Source organism: Sorex araneus, chromosome 3 (genome assembly GCF_027595985.1).
Source record: "Sorex araneus isolate mSorAra2 chromosome 3, mSorAra2.pri, whole genome shotgun sequence".
NCBI classification, from domain to species: Eukaryota; Metazoa; Chordata; class Mammalia; order Eulipotyphla; family Soricidae; genus Sorex; species Sorex araneus.
The window spans coordinates 75,565,119-75,582,705 of NC_073304.1; the positions used below are offsets into that span (position 1 = coordinate 75,565,119).

Genomic DNA, 17,587 nt, shown 5'->3' on the forward strand with positions numbered 1-17,587 from the left:
CCGGGCTCTCCTAGAGGGACGGAGGAATCAAACCAGGGTTGGCCGTGTGCAAGGCAAACACCAAACACCCTACCCGCTGTGCTATCGCTCCAGTCCTTTATTCAAATTTTATTCTTTTTGTTTTAGCAAGGGCAGTCTATAGTCTTTCACTTTTCAGGTTTATTTATTTATTTTTAAAATTTATTTTTATAAAGTAGCTCACAATATTTGATTACATTTGAACATCAATCTCACCACCATTACACCTTCCCACCACCATATTTCAGATGTTTCCATCTGGAACCCCAAACCCTGCTCCAAAGCAATAATTTATTTTGTATTGTTTGTTATGAATAATCCACTTTTCAGGTTTATTTGTTATCAAAAACCTTTGGGTAGCTCCTCCTCACTTCTGATGATGAGTGCCTTTATGTGGGGGATCTAGTTCACTTACTGTTCTCAATGCAATAGACCTTTGAAGTACTTGCTCCATTGGTTTGAGAAGCATTCTATCTTTTGTTGTTGTTTGGGCCACACCTGCAGTGCAGTGCTTAGGACTTAACTCTCTGCTCTGTGTTCAAGGATAACTCCTGGTGGTGTTCAAGGGACAAACAATGGAATGACAGTGCTACTGTGCTATAGTTTGAGGGCTGGAGAGATAGTATAGGGGTTAAGGTGTTTGACCTGCACCCAGCTTGCCCAGCTGAATTCTCTCTCCCTTCCTGCTCCTCACTCTGTGAGATGCAAGGGATCAAGCTGGAGTTGGTGCTTGCAAAGCAAGAGGCTTTACCCTCTGAACTATCTCTCTAGGCCACAAAGTCCCAATCTTTAACCAAGTTTCTGTTGGAGAAATAATTGGTGAGGAAGAAACAAAACCTGTGCTTACTATTTCTATAATGCCCAGACCAACTGAATTCCCCTCTGTGAAACCTGGAATCTTGAAGAAACACAAGCTCCAAAATGTTTCTTATTATTAATATTAATATATCAGAATGCCTGGAAGAAGGATCTAGCACATAGTTAAGAGCCTAGGATAGTTGTTCAAAGGTAAAATGAATGTAAATCACTGTAACAGCATTTTTCATAAGCAATTTCTACCATTCTATTATTTCTATCACTCTGAGTTATTTAAGAGCAGAAAGTAAAAGCAGCTGACACTTAGTGGGTCTTTAATAAATGTTATGAATAAATTGGGCTGGAGCGATAGCACAGCGGGTAGGGCGCTTACCTTGCACGCGGCTGACCTGGGTTTGATTCCTCTGTCCCTCTCGGAGAGCTCGGCAAGCTATCAAAAGTATCTTGCCCACAAAGTAGAGCCTGCAAGCTATCCGTGGCGTATTCAATATGCCAAAAACAGTAACAAGCATCTCAATGGAGATGTTACTAGTGCCCGCTCGAGCAAATCAATGAGCAATGGGATGACAGTGATACAGTGATGAATAACTTTAACAGTTAGACTGATTCCTGTCACAGAGAGTTTGTTATACTGAAAGAGAATCTCTGTGACCAGCTAGGCTTATGCTCCCATTTGCACCTCCTTGGTTTTATGAGAAACAGAGTATAAAATTTCTTTAATATGTGTTTCTACCAGATACAAAAAGTCAGATGTAATGTTTTTACATAGAGGAATTATTTTTTATGTTTAAGAGGAATGCATTAAAACCTGTATGTTTCTCATTCTCTTCACAAAAACTGGGACTTGTTTGTTTTGCTCTTTGTGTCACACTCGACGACGCTCAGGGATTACTCCTGGCTCTCCACTCAGGAATTACTCCTGATGGTGCTTGGGGGACCTTATGGGAAGCCGGGGATCGAACCCAGGTCCGTCACATGCAAGGCAAATGCCCTACCCACTGTAGTGCCACTCCAGCCCCCCTTTTTTTTTTTTTATGATATACCTCCTTCCTTCCTTGCTCTCAGGCATTCTTTGAGAAGCATTTTTTTTTTCTGAAAAATTACACTACCTTTGAACTTCAGAGCTGAGACATTCAAGAATTTAAATCCACGGTTTCAGAAGAACTTGGTAACTACAATTCTCAAGAGCTGCTCAAAGTTATACAATTACTGTTAGCAAGATCACACTTGTTAGTACAAATACGGAATCTCGAAATCTAATCCCAGATTCCTGATCAATACAGTACTGCACCACACACCTAACCCATTTCAGAGACACTCCCCACCTCCACCCTCCATTCTTTAGGACCTGTGGTACACCACTGCGGCAGGGGGCGGGGAGGGCAGCACCGTCAGAACTCTGGCATGTGAGAGTGCATCAACAGGGTTTGTGTGCAGGAAGGAAGTCTCAGGGTCCTACTGTGCGTCAGCGGCACAGAAGTAGGTGGCTGAGTCTGCAGGCTGGGAGCCTGAGATATGCAAGGAGCTCTGCTTGGTAGCTGGATCAAAAGTGGCCTTCAGTCTTCCTGCCTTTTTCTCACCCTCACTTTCACGTATCAGCAGCAAGAAGACAAGACCTCTTCCCGCGTCTTGTCGGTACCACTGGAAGTTTACTGGAGAGTAATTTGTGTAGTCACAAGTCAGAATGGCCTTTTCGCCCTCCAGGATGCTCAGGGAATGAGTGTTCTGCTCTATCTTTTGGCTGCTCACATCTAGGAAGAAACACAACGCCAGAAACATACGGTTAGGTCACTGTATTAGCTAAATCGCCGTGCTTCTAAGAGTCCAGCGTCCTTCTCACCAACCCAGATACACCCCAAGAAGAAGCAAATGAACTTTGGCCTTTCCCCTTCCTTGTGCACTGTGTCCCTGAATCTCCCCAGCACCAAGAAGCCGTCAACTCACAGTCCATCTGAAGCCACAAAATCACCCAAACAACTCCCTGGAACAACTCCATTCCCTCCTACTGTGGCCTCAAGTGTAGCTCAGTCTCCTCAGCCAAAAAATCGCTCTCTTTAGTTTGCTGTGTATCAGTGGGGTTCTTCTATGCCTGGTCAGGAAGTCTTTGCCTTCTATCCAGCCTATCAGTTACAAGCTTATCATGCAGCTACTTACAAACACACACTGGCCTAATTCAATTTAATGTGAATTTAGTTTGCAATTCAAGAAAAGGCTCTGTGGGGATAGGAAACACTGCCACCTTATGTTCAGAAAGGGTTTTGCTTGGCTAGTTGGTTGCTTTGATTTTAGTTTGGGGTTTGGGGTTCTTTTTGTGGGAGTGGGAGGATGCTTTTTGGTTTATGGCCCTTTTATTTTTTCGGTTTTGGGGTCACACCCTGTGGTACTCAGGGGTTAATCCTGGCTCTGCACTCAGGAATTACTCCTGGCTGTGCATGAGCACTATATAAGATGCCAGGGAGGGAACCCAGGCAGGCTGCATGCAAGGCAAATACCCTATCTGCTGTATCTATCTGGCCCCCAGAAAGTTTTTAGCAGTAAAAGGAAGAAGTTCTAGAACTGTGCTTTAAAAAATATATCTTTACAAAAAACACCTAGGGACTTTGCTAAGTTAAGTATCTTGTTTTATTAGATTTGGAGTGAAGCTGCAACATCTATAGTTCTAACAAACTTGGTGGTGATGAAGGTCTCAGTACACGAAAATGGGATTTGCAGCATTAAGGTTGGATGAAGGACAAGTAATGGCATTGTCCAAGATTTCTAGTCCACTGACAATTGAACTCTTCTGTTGCTCCTCCCATTACTATCAGAGGATATCAAGAGCAATGGACATATCATGAGCTGGGGGAGAAGAAGGCAGCTGGAATAGAGAAGGGGTCACTAAGTCAGTGATGGTTGGATGGGACCGCTCGGACTGGGAGATGTGTGCTGAAAATAGATAAAGGACCAAGCATGATGGCCTCTCAGTATCTACGTGTTGTAAACCATAATATAATGCCCAAACGTAGAGAGAGAATAGAAGGAAATTGTCTGCCACAGAGGCAAGGGGTGGGATAGGGTAGAGGTGGCAGGAAAGATACTGGGGACATTGGTGGTGGAAAATGTACACTGGTGGAGGGGTGGATGTTCAATCATTATATGACTGAAACTCAATCAAGAAAGCTTTGTAACTGTATCTCCCAGTGAGTCAATTAAAAAGAATTGTAAAGAGTTGTGGACATAAAGCACAGTGGAACATAGGGTGGAATTTTATGGAAAACTTCTCAAATTCAAAAAGTGAACGAACTCATAGTCTTTGAACATCCTTTGAGAGAATGTCACCCTATTAGTCTCTCCACAAATAGGAAAATAATTGCACTGACTTCAAGTCTTTCCTTTTGGCCTTGTTGGGCTTGTGTAAACAGATACTTCATGTGAATCGAGCAAGAACACAAATCAGTGAAATTTCTCACTGCCTGCAGAAATGCTCTCTGAGCAACCCTGTACATGATTTTACAAATATAACAGTCTGGGGTGGAGGCGTTAGACAGTCAAAGTGTTAGAACTTGTGTATTGCATGTGGAGTTCCTGGTTTTGATCCCTGGCATCACATGACCTCCCAAACACTGCCAGGTATGGCCCGTGCCCCGCCCCCCCAACAGAACTTTTGAACGGCAGAGAAATCTTGCAAAACTTGAAGTTCATGTGTTTAACCTAGCTATTTGTTTACAGAGTCATTTTAGGAACTTGATAGACATTACAGCATAAAAAAGTTAAGAGACTTTTCCAGCCTCTAACTGTTCTGACTTTTAAATTCACCTCTGAAATTTAAGTTCTCTGAGTGAACTGGAGCAAGCTACTTAATGTCTCCAAGTACCAACTTCCTTGTCAGTAAAACAGAAATAACAACTGTTAGGAGAAACAGATGGACAAAATTACACAGAATTTTTTTTTTTTTGCTTTTGGGGTCACACCTGGCATTGCACATTGGTTACTCCTAGCTCATGCACTCAGGAATTACTCCTGGTGGTGCTCAGGGGACCATATGGGATTCTGGGAATCTCAACCTGGGTCGGCTGGAATACAAGGCAAATGCCCTGCCTGCTGTGCTGTTGCTCGAGCCCCCAACATACACGGAATACTTCGGACAGTGCATCAGACTCATTAAGAACTCAATCTTGAGCTCTTATCATGATAGAAGTCACTGTACCAGGGCACTGGATTTTAGAGTTAGAAGGGATTTTAGGAAATTTAAAGGAAATGATAGATTAGGGAAACTAATGAAATAAGATCTGGAAGATATGTAATAAGAGAATGAAAAGAGAAAACCACTACTTATTCTATCAAATAAGGTGACACACTATCAATAGCTTGTTGTATTACTTTCCAATCTTAAAACAGTGTATATTTTTGCTAGGTAGCAATCTTAATATCTTGATTCTTCTCAGTTATCACTTTTAACTAATTATTCATTCTTTCTCTAAATACCATTTATTTGTTATGTAGCTTTTCTTTTGGGTAAAGCTTTTAAGAGCAGGCATTTGATATCTCAGTTTTGGGTAGTATTAAAATTTTTTCAAGTATCTTTGTACATGATTATTTTCCTGTGCATTGAGAGTTTCCATGAATATAGATTTTCTAGGAAAAATATCACAACAAATATGGGCTTGTGTGATAGTACAGTACACTTGCCTTGCTCGAGACTGAGCAGGATTTGATCCTTCGCATCATCTATGCTTCTTTAAGTACCAAAAAGAGTGGTCCCTGAGCACAGAGTTAAGAGTAATCCCTGAACACTATTGGGTGTGGCATAACAGTAAAAAAACTTAAAATAATAAAAATAATTTATTCTTTCACTAGAATGTCTTTTTACTGCATTCTTCCCAAATACTTTTAAAAACATGGATATTAAATTATTGCTGGGCCAGAGAGTAAATTCCTTACAGAGGCAAGATACTTGCCTTGCATTCTAAAATCAGTAGGCAACTCAAGTAAGTCGCCTACTCAGTATGTCCGACTCAAGTAAGAATCCCCAGCACCACATTTCTGAGCACAGAACCAGGAATAGCCCTTGAGCACTTCCAAGTGTATTTCAAAAACCCAAAAATATAAAATAAAAAACATTATTATAAATAAATTTTTAATTCCCTGATAAGTTTGCAAGTCATCTACTTACCTTCTTATGCATACAATACATTGAAATGTTTTCCATGTGCCTGTGAGCAATTGTTATTTTTCCTCTGTAAATTGCTTCATTATATCTTGTTTTTATACTTAGTTAGACATTATTTCTTTCCTTAATATGTGTATAAATTTTTGAGTAATTTTAATTTACTGTCAAATGCATAATAAATTAACAGTAAATTGATTTAAAGTAATTTGTCACTTTTTCATAGTTTTCTTTAATATTTATATCATGAAATCTTCTATTTTCCCCTTGATTTCTTCCATTGTTTTTAAACTTAAGAAAACATTTTATCATTCAGGTTAATAATTAATGTGTGTTTCATTTCATTAATAACTGTGCTTAATTATATTAATATCTCTGGAATTCACTTTATCATGTGAGGTCCTTCACTTGTTCAACCATTGTTATTGATTGCCTACTGATTTTAGAATCCTATTTTTTCTGCAAATATTCACTTTATGCCTTGCAAATTAGAGTATTCTTGCCCCCAAGCAAAATATAATACATTATCTGAAAGCATTCTTATTACTAAAAACTGGAGAAGGAAACTGGCAATTATTTAGAAGATTATATTGCACTAAAATTAATATGGGCTCATTATACAGTATAATAACAATAACTCTTTAAATGACTTAAAGCAAATATTATACTGCATTTACAGCAAGCTGCTTTGGATAACTGTGCCCTCTCCATCAAGAATTCAAAAAGGAGAGGGTCATGTTTATTCTCCATACTATGTAGAGATAATTTAGGAGAAAATCTGAGGATCTCTGATCAAAACAATTAATGTAACATGATTTGAGAAATAATATTATTTTCCCCATTACTTAGGAATGAAGGAAGGAAAAAGGGATCACGAACTTGAATGTTTTCATAGCTTTTATTTATTTTCTTTGCATTGATTTTTAAAATTGTTTTACTTTTTGAAATTATATTGGTTTACAAGAATGTGCATGTTGATGCTTTATGGCTACAGTGTCATCACACCATGCCCATACCCATTTAAAACTTTTAGAATCTCTTGGGGTATGGTGCTGCCAGCAGGTCAACCTGTACCTGTGGGGGGAGTGCATCTGCAGACTGATGGTGCCGTCAGGCTTCCTGATATCACCAAATTGCCATTGTGCCTTTGGCGGAATCTCAACAACTTGGGACCAAGTTTACCAAGAAATTAAATGGCCAAAAGTTAGGTATGTGGGAGCCACATCCACAAACCACCTCTTGCTCAGCTATACAAGCTCATTTATTGGCTTTATTTCAAAGACCCATAAATAAATCTTGAAAGAAATCAAAAGGCACAATTAAGCTTGGACCCATCATGGCTGAACAGAGCAGGGTAAACTGGAGCAGAGTGGGTTAGTCTGGGGCCCACCCAAGCAGAGCTCCTGGCAGCTGCTTGCTTCCACAATCCAAAATAGCCTCCATACTTCCAGCCTGACTCCACCATCTCAGGACAAACCTCATCTGCCAAAATTTGGGTATGCAGGTTTCTTGACTGAAATCTCCAGGCTTTCTCTGGGTCGGGATGGCCTACCTCCCCCCATCTCCCTCTACTTCCAGAAGCCTTGGTAGTCACATCCACACCCCAAATCAGCCACCCACTGAAATGCCACTCCAGCCTTACCATCCCGATAAAAATACTGCATGCCCTGAAGAAACACCATGACCTCTTAGCACCTGTACTGCAAACCATAATGCACAAAAGGAAAAGGAGGGAGAGAGCAAGAAGGAAAAAGCCTCTGGGATAGGGGTAGGAAGGCGTGTTGGGGATGGTGGTGGGGAAACAAAGGACAATGGTGGTGGGAGATGTACACTGGTGGAAGGATGGGTGCTGGATCATTGTATGACAGAAACCCAATCATGAACAACTTTGTAATGGTCTATTAAAATTTTTCTTTTTAATTTTTTAAAAAGTAATGTGGAAGGGCTGGAGCGATAGCACAGCAGGTAGGGCATTTGCCTTGCACGCAGTCAACCCGGGTTCGATTCCCAGCATCCCATATGGTCCCCTGATCACCTCCAGGGGAAATTCCGGAGTGCAGAGCCAGGAGTAACCCCTGAGCATCGCCGGGTGTGACACAAAAAGCAAAAAAAAGTAATGTGGAGTTCATGCCGATTCAATCAGCTTAATCAATGGCTGAACAAATAGCAGTACTCTTGCATTAAAAGAAAAAAACTTTTAGAATCTCTGAGTACTCCGTGTTAATGTAGAAATATGTGAGAGTTGATTTATAATCATACAAAGAACTAAAACACTGACAAAATGAATCAGGAAGGCCAAGGCTGTAGAACGCTGCGGTGGCAGGGCCCCTGACTGTGACCCAGCTGCAGTTTGGGGTCAGGCTGCAGCTCACCTGGGACCACTGTGCTCGCCGCACAGAAGTAGGTGGCTGAGTCCTGCAGCTGCAAGGCCTCGATGTTCTTCGGCTCTGAAGCGATGAAAAAGAGACTGATGAGGCCTCCCCCTGGATTCTGTCGGAACCACTGCACATAGTATGCTGTGGTGGAAAAGCTGCATCTCAGTGTAGAGCTGGTTCCCTCCTGGAGACTCAGGGATGAAGGCATCTGCTCCACCTTCATCCCTCTCACCCCTGCTTGGAAAGAGAAACACACATATATCATCTCAACTAGAAATTACTGATATTGTTTCCAGATTTCTAAGAATCCTAAGTAATCCCTAGGAGGAACTAGGGCCATTTAGGGGCTTTGGGGCAGCTCTCCTTCACCCACCATCTATGATAAACCCAACTCACAGCAAAGCTGGACCCACAGGACCCCCAGCACAGCTTCCCAGAGTCTCTTCATGCCCCTGTGCGCTGTTGCTGCCTTTGTACCTTCACCACCACTCTAGAGGTGGGTGTCAAAGTACAGTTAACATGTTTGCACCAGAGTCACCGAGCACCAATCACAACCAAGCTTTGTTATTTAGCTTCTTTACAGGGAACTCTACCAATGATGGCCCAAGCTAGGCTTCTATGCAATCTCCTAGATGTGTGATTGTGCTGGGGTTTGGGAAGTGAGGCTGATGGGGGTTGGGGAAGCAGCAAAGGAAGTTAGTCAACATTTCCAGAAATTTCCTTTGCATTTGCTTTCATAGCTGGGTTATTAAAATACTTTTTCTTCTGCATGCACTTTGGAATTTGCATAAGTGACATTTTAAATTAATGTTGTGGGGCTGGAGCGATAGCACAGTGGGTAGGACATTTGCCTTGCACGCGGCTGACCTGGGTTTGATTTCCAGCATTCCATATGGTTCCCCGAGCACCACCAGGAGTAATTCCTGAATGCATGAGCCAGGAGTAACCCTTGAGCATCACCAGGTGTAACCCAAAAAGCAAAAATTAATAATAATAATAATAATAATATTGTGGTTTCAAAGATTTAATGACATTAATAAAGAGATAACATTGCACAAAAGAAGAATTTACAAACATAAAGCATTCGAAGAATATTTCAATAGTGGCTATATAGGATTATAGTGTAGTCAGAGGTCAAAGCACTTGTCCTGCAGGACACCAACCCTCGTCCAATCCCTGGTACCACATATAGCTCTCCTAGTACTGCTAGGAGTGATCCCTGAGCATGGAGCCAGGAGTAATCCCTGAGAACTACCGGGTAGGCCCCTCCCAAAAAAGTAACCATAAATTAGACTGACTAAATTATATCAAACAAATATATAATAGATCATAATTTCTGACTTCACAATATTGATGATACGTTCTAGAAAAATTGGCTATATAATTTGAACATGTCAATTCAACCTTTGTGATTTAAAGAAATGAAGAATATCAAAACTTAAATTAGAAACATACAGGAACAAGTTCACTGCAAATTAAGTATCAGTCTTTTGTTTGTAAACTCTAAAGTAGGAAAGATTGAAAGCTTGAATGTAAGAAAGGAAAGTACAATTCAGAGGGAAATAGATGCCTCGTATGAGCCAAAACACCCTAAGGAATCAGTCTTTGTGAGCCTACTTGACAAGAATCAGGGCATACCCTTTCATGCTTTGAGTTTAGACACTGTTTTAAGTGGAATAATTAAGAAAGGAGTATTGCTTCAATGAATATTATTTTGTTAATTACCTCCACTAGAAAAGCAAACACAAATAAAAGAAATTAGGGCATTTACCTTGCACGCAGCCGACCCGGGTTCGATTCCTCCATCCCTCTTGGAGAGCCCGACAAGCTACCGAGAGTATCCCGCTCGCACAGCAGAGCCTGGCAAGCTACCGGTGGCATATTCGATATGCCAAAAACAGTAACAACAAGTCTCACAATGGAGACATTACTGGTGCCCACTCAAGCAAATCAATGAACAATGGGACGACAGCGCTACAGCGCTAGGACATAAAATACAGATTTATGCTATGTATAAACATAGTAAATGTCCACAAGAATTCCATTGGAAGAGGAAGCACCTCAGTATAGGATGTCCACCTTGATCTTATTCCTACCTTCTTTCTTTTTCCCATCCAGCACTTTCCCCTAATATCCTGCATAACCACAGAATTTATTCATGTCTGTAAACATAAGACATGAATAGGGACACATTTTGTAGTCCAAGAAAAATGTTTCTTCTTTCTCTAATCCATCTTTTCTCCCACATCTTCCACTTCTCCTGCACTTCCCTTTCCTATAGCTCTCACTTCATCTCTTTATATTTTTCTTGAGAGAGGATATAAAAGAATAATTTGAGTGGGTGTTGGTTGTTGGGGACTTAGCTATTGTTAGGGGGGCAAGGCTGTTCCAAAGGTGGTCTAGGGCTACTCCTGCCTTGGTGCTCAGTGCTCTCTCCTCAGCAGAGCTCAGGTGCCTGGGATGCAACCATGTGGTGCCTGGGATGCAACCAGGCATTTGAGTCATCAAAAGGTCCCAGAAAAAGAAATTTTATTTTGTTTGGGGGCCACACCCCATGATGTCAGGGACTGTTCCTGGCTGTCTTCTCAGGAGTAACCCCTGGTGTGATTTCAAAGATTTTAATGATATACATCATAAACATCATTATTTATTGTGGAGTGGCTGGGACACCAAATGTGGTTACAGGCATTCGAATCAGGGTCAGGTGCACACAAGGCAAGCACCTTACTTCCTGAACTATTTATTCAGCCCCTGAAAAATAAATTTTATTAAGGACACAGGCTGGAGCGATAGCACAGCAGTTGGGCTTTCGCCTTTCATGCGGCTGACCCGTGTTTGATTCCTCCGCCCCTCTCGGAGAGCCCGGCAAGCTACTGAGAGTATCCCGCCCGCAGGGCAGAGCCTGGCAAGCTACCCGTGCGTATCGGATATGCCAAAAATAGCAACAATAAGTCTCTCAATGAGAGACATTACTGGTGCTTGCTCGAACAAATAGATGAGCACGGGAATAATTCATAAGTTAGTGAACTAACAGAAGTTCATCTCAAGCATTTTAGCTGTAAACAATTAGAATAAATGGTAATGGAGAAAATGTCTTCAGCACCTCTTGGTTCTAACAGCTTCCTTCTTTCAAGGTCTCTTCAGTAATCATCACAGATGATAGAGCCCAGGCTCCACCATTTTAAGATTGGGTTAAGATAGAAGAACTGAGGAAATGATAGGAACACTCAGTAAATATTCTTCCTGTAACATTAGGACCTTATTTGATCACATGATTTTCAGTTCTGTCTTCTAATCATTGTTAGCCATTTGCCCTCATCTTCCCATTCATTTTTGCAAATATTCACACACAGAGAAGTTATCTGGCACATTAAGAGAAGTTCCTGTTACAGAGAAACCTGAAGTGCCTCCTACTGGATTAAAACCATCATTACAGGTTGGGCAGTATTCTCAGCACACTCCTGGGGTCACAAGTCATTTGGCCATTCCCACACATAAAAATCTCCTGCCCCTTGACCCCCCTTGAAGTAATTATCTGCACAAAACTGATCAATTTGATCCCCCTCCGTTCTCCTTCACAGAACATAAGCTCTCACTAAAAATGCCCTCTTGAGTCACCGAAAGTCTCACTGCACTCGAATGTTTGCGTTCGGTTCCCTCTGCTGTCCCAAGCACTGTGTCCTCCAGAGCGCAGAAGTACTGAGCTGAATCGTTCCAAGAGGCTGAAGATTTCTTCAAGTGGAAGGAGGTCTCTTGACTCCTAAATTCAGCCATGAAATTGTTGGTGCCTCTAACTTGGGCTTTCCCTACAATGTGCTTGAGGAGTAGCTGGAGACCTTGGTTGGGGTACTGCACATACCAGGAGAGATAAGGAGTTCCACTGTAGGAGTAGATGCACCGCAGCTCCAGAGGGGCGCCTTCAGAGACAGAGATGTGGGCATCAGGCTGGGTCACTGACTGGGCTCCAGTTCCTCCTGCAACACCAGTGGTAAGTGAATGAGGCCAGGAGAGACTTCCAGGACAGAGAGAAAGCATGATAGGCAGAACGTAGCTAAACACCTTACTTCCAGGAAATAGGGAGCTAGAACAGTATTTTACTCTCAAGGAAAAAAATATCACTAGAATTTGTACAGGAACCAGATTCATGGTTGAGTTTTAGATCCCTTTTGAAGATTTTCCCCGAGCAGAAATTAATATGGCTGATAAAACAGCAGCCTTGGAACAAAGAAGAATGAATATTGTTGGTGCTCTAGAATCTAGTCAAAGCACGTTCCAGAGATGTCTCTTCCTTGTCAAATCTGCATGTTTTCTGATATCTAAATTCTCCTTGGACGCCTCTGCAAAGAATTCAGCTGTACACAGCTCACCCAACTTGGAGGAGGAGCTAAGGAATACTGCTTGGGTGTTTTGTGGTTTTTTGACTTGTTTGTTTTTTTAGCCGTAATTCTAGTTTGTGCAACATTGCCCTCTAGAGGCTCAAAGCAGAAAATTCTTCTCCTAGGAAGTGACAAAACCTTGTTATGTCAGGCATTGTTAAAGGAGAATCCAAAAAGAACTTCTAATGACAGATAATGCAGGAATATTATTTCTTTTAGGCTGAAATTATACAACTTTGTGTAGAATTATAAAATTCACATATGCATAATTTTTGTTTTCCTTATAACTCCAGAGGCATAAGATTTACATTTTTAATTATTTTCCCTTTTTCCCTAATATGTATGTAACACTCAATGGTCCAAACTTCATCTCAGGCATGGGAGACACAGAAATATGAATTATGAGTCTTCACAGAAAAGCCATATGGATGAACTATGTAGTCTTCTTTTTTTTTAAATTTTTTTATTGAATCACCAAGTGGAGGGTTACAAAGTTCTCAGGATTATGTCAGTTATACAATACTCAAACACCCTTCCCTTCACCAGTGCCCATCTTCCATCACCAACCCCCCCAGTATATCTGCCGCCCCCTCCCACCTCCCCAGTCCCCACCCTTGTACGTGATAAGTTTCACTTCGTTTACGCTTATCTCGATTACATTCCATGTTTCAACACACAACTCACTACCGTTGCTGGGGTTTCCCCCCAAAAAGAAAAAGACAGTCCTATTGCCAAGGAGGCATTTGATAGTTCTCCATTGCTAAGAATATAGAGATATTAAGTCCCGCTATTTGTTACATAACTTTTCTTTTTCCCCCTTGCCCGCGCCACCGAGTTCACGCCTGTTTAGTAATCGCCACACTGTCTGACTAAGGGAAAAAAAAACGAAGAGGATGGTTATTTCCCGTCATCAGCAGGCGTAGGGCTCTGGCTTAGTTGATAGTCTAGTAGAGTGTCTGCAAGCAGTTTCTGGAACCAAAGGTCTTGCGCTGATATCGGCTCCGGCTCGAGATACCACCAGCATCCCGCTGGTCCATGTACATAATTTTTCCCCTTATATCCCATTCCCACGCCACCAGGTCTGTTTGCTTAATGGACATCACACTATGTTTGACACCACGCCTCGTTTGTTCCCGAGAAAGAAGGATATTTCTTCTCAGCCGGCTTGGGGATATAGCTTAGTTCAGTCTAGAGAGATGGCTACCACTTTGATTGCCTTCAATATTTCAACAAAATACTTACTATTCTTGTTAGGATCTCCCACAAAAGTCCGACCCATTAAGAAGGAACCATTACATATTGCTGATACTAAGATGACATTAGGTTTTGGGTTTCTGTCTAAAGTCCAGGGAAAATTCTGTCTGAAATTCTATCACTACAATCTTTTACCCTTTTATGGTGCTCATAAGATGGGAAAACCTAGAGAAATACCGGGCTCCCCGCACGGGCGGAAGTGGGAAAGCTCCCTTGTCCTCCTCCGTCATACTGGGGCTGCGGGCACAGAGAAGTGGGAAAGCCCACATGGCTGCACTCTCTTTAAGTGTCCGATGTGGGCGGAGACCGGTACTTCCCCGCCCTCGGTCTCCCGCCAGCCGCGCCGCGCATTTGGGTGCGTCTCTCCATTTTGTGCTCAGAGAAGTGGGGTGGAGGCTGTGCTGTGCTCAGGAGAAGTTGAAGGAGAGAGAGAGAGATTAAAAAAAAGAGAAACGCCGGGCCCCCACACGGGGGACCTGGCGGAAACGCTCAAGTCACATACTGCAGGTTGCTGGCGGGCTGCTGGTGTCCAAAGCAGCTCCCTCCTCTTCCTCAGTCATACTGGGGCTGTGGGCGCGGAGAAGTGGGCGAACTATGTAGTCTTCTGAGTCACTATCCATAATAGGCTACCTGGATTAATCCAGACTAAATTTTGGTTTTAGTGCTGCTGACTAAACACTGAACACTGAACATTATTATCAATTAAAACGTGAAAAACTACTACAGTTATCTATTTAAAAATGAAAATGCCATAACATATTCTGCTTTCCTCAATATAGTTTATGAATTCAGGTCTGATGTTGGGGTATTTAAACTATTTTGAGTTGACTTTTGTGCATGGTGTGAAATGGAGTACTGAGTGACATTTTTTCACATGTTACTGACCAGTTCTCCAAGCACTATTGTTGAAGAGGCTTTCCTGGGTCCACTTCCTTTGTCAAAGACTACCTGTCCATATATCTGAAGTCTGTCTCTGGGCTCTCAGTTCCATTCTACTGGTCTGAGTCTGTCTTTATTCTAGTACTGCGCTATTTATTACTATAGTTTTATAGTATAATTTTTAATTAGGGGGCTCCCATCTTCTTTTTTCTCAAAACTGCTTTGGCTATTGAGGGTGGGAGAGTTGTTATGATTCATAAAAAATTTCAGGGGCATATGGCATATGCCCCTCTGCCCCTCTCAGAGAACCTGGCAAGCTACCGAGAGAATCTCACCCGCATGGCAGAGCCTGGCAAGCTACCCATGGCATATTCAATATGCCAAAAACAGTAACAATAAGTCTCACAATGGATAAGTTACTGGTGCCCGCTTGAGCAAATCGATGAGCAATGGGATGACAGTGATACAGTGATGGTGTATGATACTAAAAATGCCATCGGTACTTTTACTGGAACTGTACTGAATTTCCCCACTGATTTGGGTAAGAGTGCCATTTTGAAAATACCAATTTTCACCACATAAATTCTCTGAGCACTTCCAAAAGTGATCCCTGAGTACAGCACCAGGAGTACACCCCAAGTACATCTGGGTGCGGCTTAAATAAACAGAAAAGTTTTTCATGTAATTATTTATTTCTGTTTTGCTATTTGGAATGTTCCTTTAGGGAATTTTCTTTGTTATTCTTTTTCAGTGTTACCTATATAATTATATTATCTAGAGAGGTTGTCAAATGAATGGCATTATTTTATTATTTATTTTTATAATTTCCATAAGTTCTTTGTCATTTATTTATTTTGTCATTTTCATTGACAGACTATCTTCTTGATTTGCCAGATGATGGTTGGGATTATTTCATTTATACTAATCCCCAAATGTTTCATCTAATGTCAGTTAATCTGTCTAAGTTTATTAATATTTCTCCTATAAAGTGCTTTTATTTAAAAAATATCAATCTTTCCAATTATGAACAGAGGGTGTATTTCCACATACTTGTATCTTCTTTTACTTCTTTGAGCAGTGATTTATAGTTTCATAAGTCTTTCATTTTTTTCTGTTAAGTTCCAAGGAACTTGATATTTTTCTAGGTGCAATTTTGAATGAGATTGTTTTGTACTGTTTCATTTTTTGCATTGAATCTAGAGGTATCTCACAGTGATTCAATGCCATTAGACAAGCAAGTGGAAGCAAAGATAAATAAATGGAACCTTATATAAAGTAACATAATATGAGACTGACACCCAAGGACAGTAGACACAAGAGCCAGGAAGATTGCTCCGTAGTCTCATTGAGCTAAGGGAGAAAGCAGCTGGAATAGAGAGGGATCACTAACTTAATGATGGTTGAAGGGATAGTTCAGGATGGGAGATGTGTGCTGAAAGTAAATAAAGGACCAAACGTAGTAGCCTCTCAGTATCTGTATCACAAACCATACTGCCCAAAAGTAGAGAGAGAGTATGGGGGAAATCATGTGCCATAGCGGCAGGGGAGGGCTTGGGATGGGGGGGAGTGGGGGCTGATACTGGGGACATTAGTGGTAGAAAATGTGCACTGGTGGAGGGATAGGTGTTTGATCATTGTATGACTGAAACTCAAACATGAAAGCTTTGTAACTGTATCTCATAATGATTCAATTTAAAAAATGGAACCTTAGCAAATTAAGAAGTTTCTGCACTGCAAAAGAAGCAGTGACCAGATGAAAAATACACCTTACAGAGTGGGAGAAAACATTTTCCCACCATTCATTTGACAAAGGGTAAACTTCTAAAATATATAAGGCACTGATAAAACAGAACAAAAATCCAAGATCTCATTCACCTTATAATTGGATGTTAATAGATTTTGAAATATTCCCATTGCCCCCTAGATCCTGGCAATAATCTTTATACTGTATAAATTATGGGTACCTAAGAAAAATAAAATATGGGAACATTTTATTTCTTTGTCAATTTGTCTATAGTACAGTAGCACTGTCGTCCCATTGTTCATCGATTTGCTCGAGTGGGCACCAGTAACGTCTCCATTGTGAGACTTCTTGTTACTGTTTTTGACATATCAAATACACCATGGATAGCTTGCCAGGCTCTGCTGTGCGGGTGGGATACTCTCAGTAGCTTGCCGAGATCTCTGTGAGGGATGGAGGAATCGAACCTGGGTCAGCTGCGTGCAAGGCAAATGCCCTACCTGCGGTGCTATCGCTCCAGTCCGTTCTCTATTCCAGCTGCTTTCTCCCTTAGCTCAATGAGGCTATGGAGCACTCTTCCTGGCCCTTGTCTACTGTCCTTGGGTGTCAGTCTCATATTATGTTATTTTATATAAGGTTTCATTTGTTTATCTTTGCTTCCATTTGCTTGCTTAGAGTCACTGTAAGATACCTCTAGATAAATTTGTCTACATTTCTTGTAATTGTAGGGCTCCATGACATTGGTAACTCTAGATTAATATTATTTTCTTATAGTAACAACTTTGCATAATTCTCTCCAGAAAATTTGGGCTGGTCCTATGACTCACATAACCAAAAGAATTCAGAAAGAGTGATGCTATACCAGTCCTGAACTTAAACTCAAGAAAGTTGGACCGGAGTGATAGTACAGTAGGTAGGGCATTTGCCTTGCATGTGATGGACCTAGGCTCAATCCCCACCATTCCATATGATTTCCCTCCAC

General features: G+C 41.4%; 2 gene segments (V, D, J or C); both read right to left on the reverse strand.

The window, feature by feature from the left end:
- Nucleotides 1–2,289: 2,289 nt before the first annotated feature.
- LOC101548928 (T cell receptor alpha variable 6-like) lies at nt 2,290–2,830 on the reverse strand. The segment is given in 2 exon segments: nt 2,290–2,585; nt 2,779–2,830. Coding segments are annotated over 2 exon segments (348 nt in total).
- A 5,436-nt stretch (nt 2,831–8,266) lies between these two features.
- Nucleotides 8,267–8,578, reverse strand: LOC129403469 (T cell receptor alpha variable 22-like). The segment is given in 1 exon segment: nt 8,267–8,578. A coding segment is annotated over 1 exon segment (312 nt).
- Nucleotides 8,579–17,587: the final 9,009 nt, after the last annotated feature.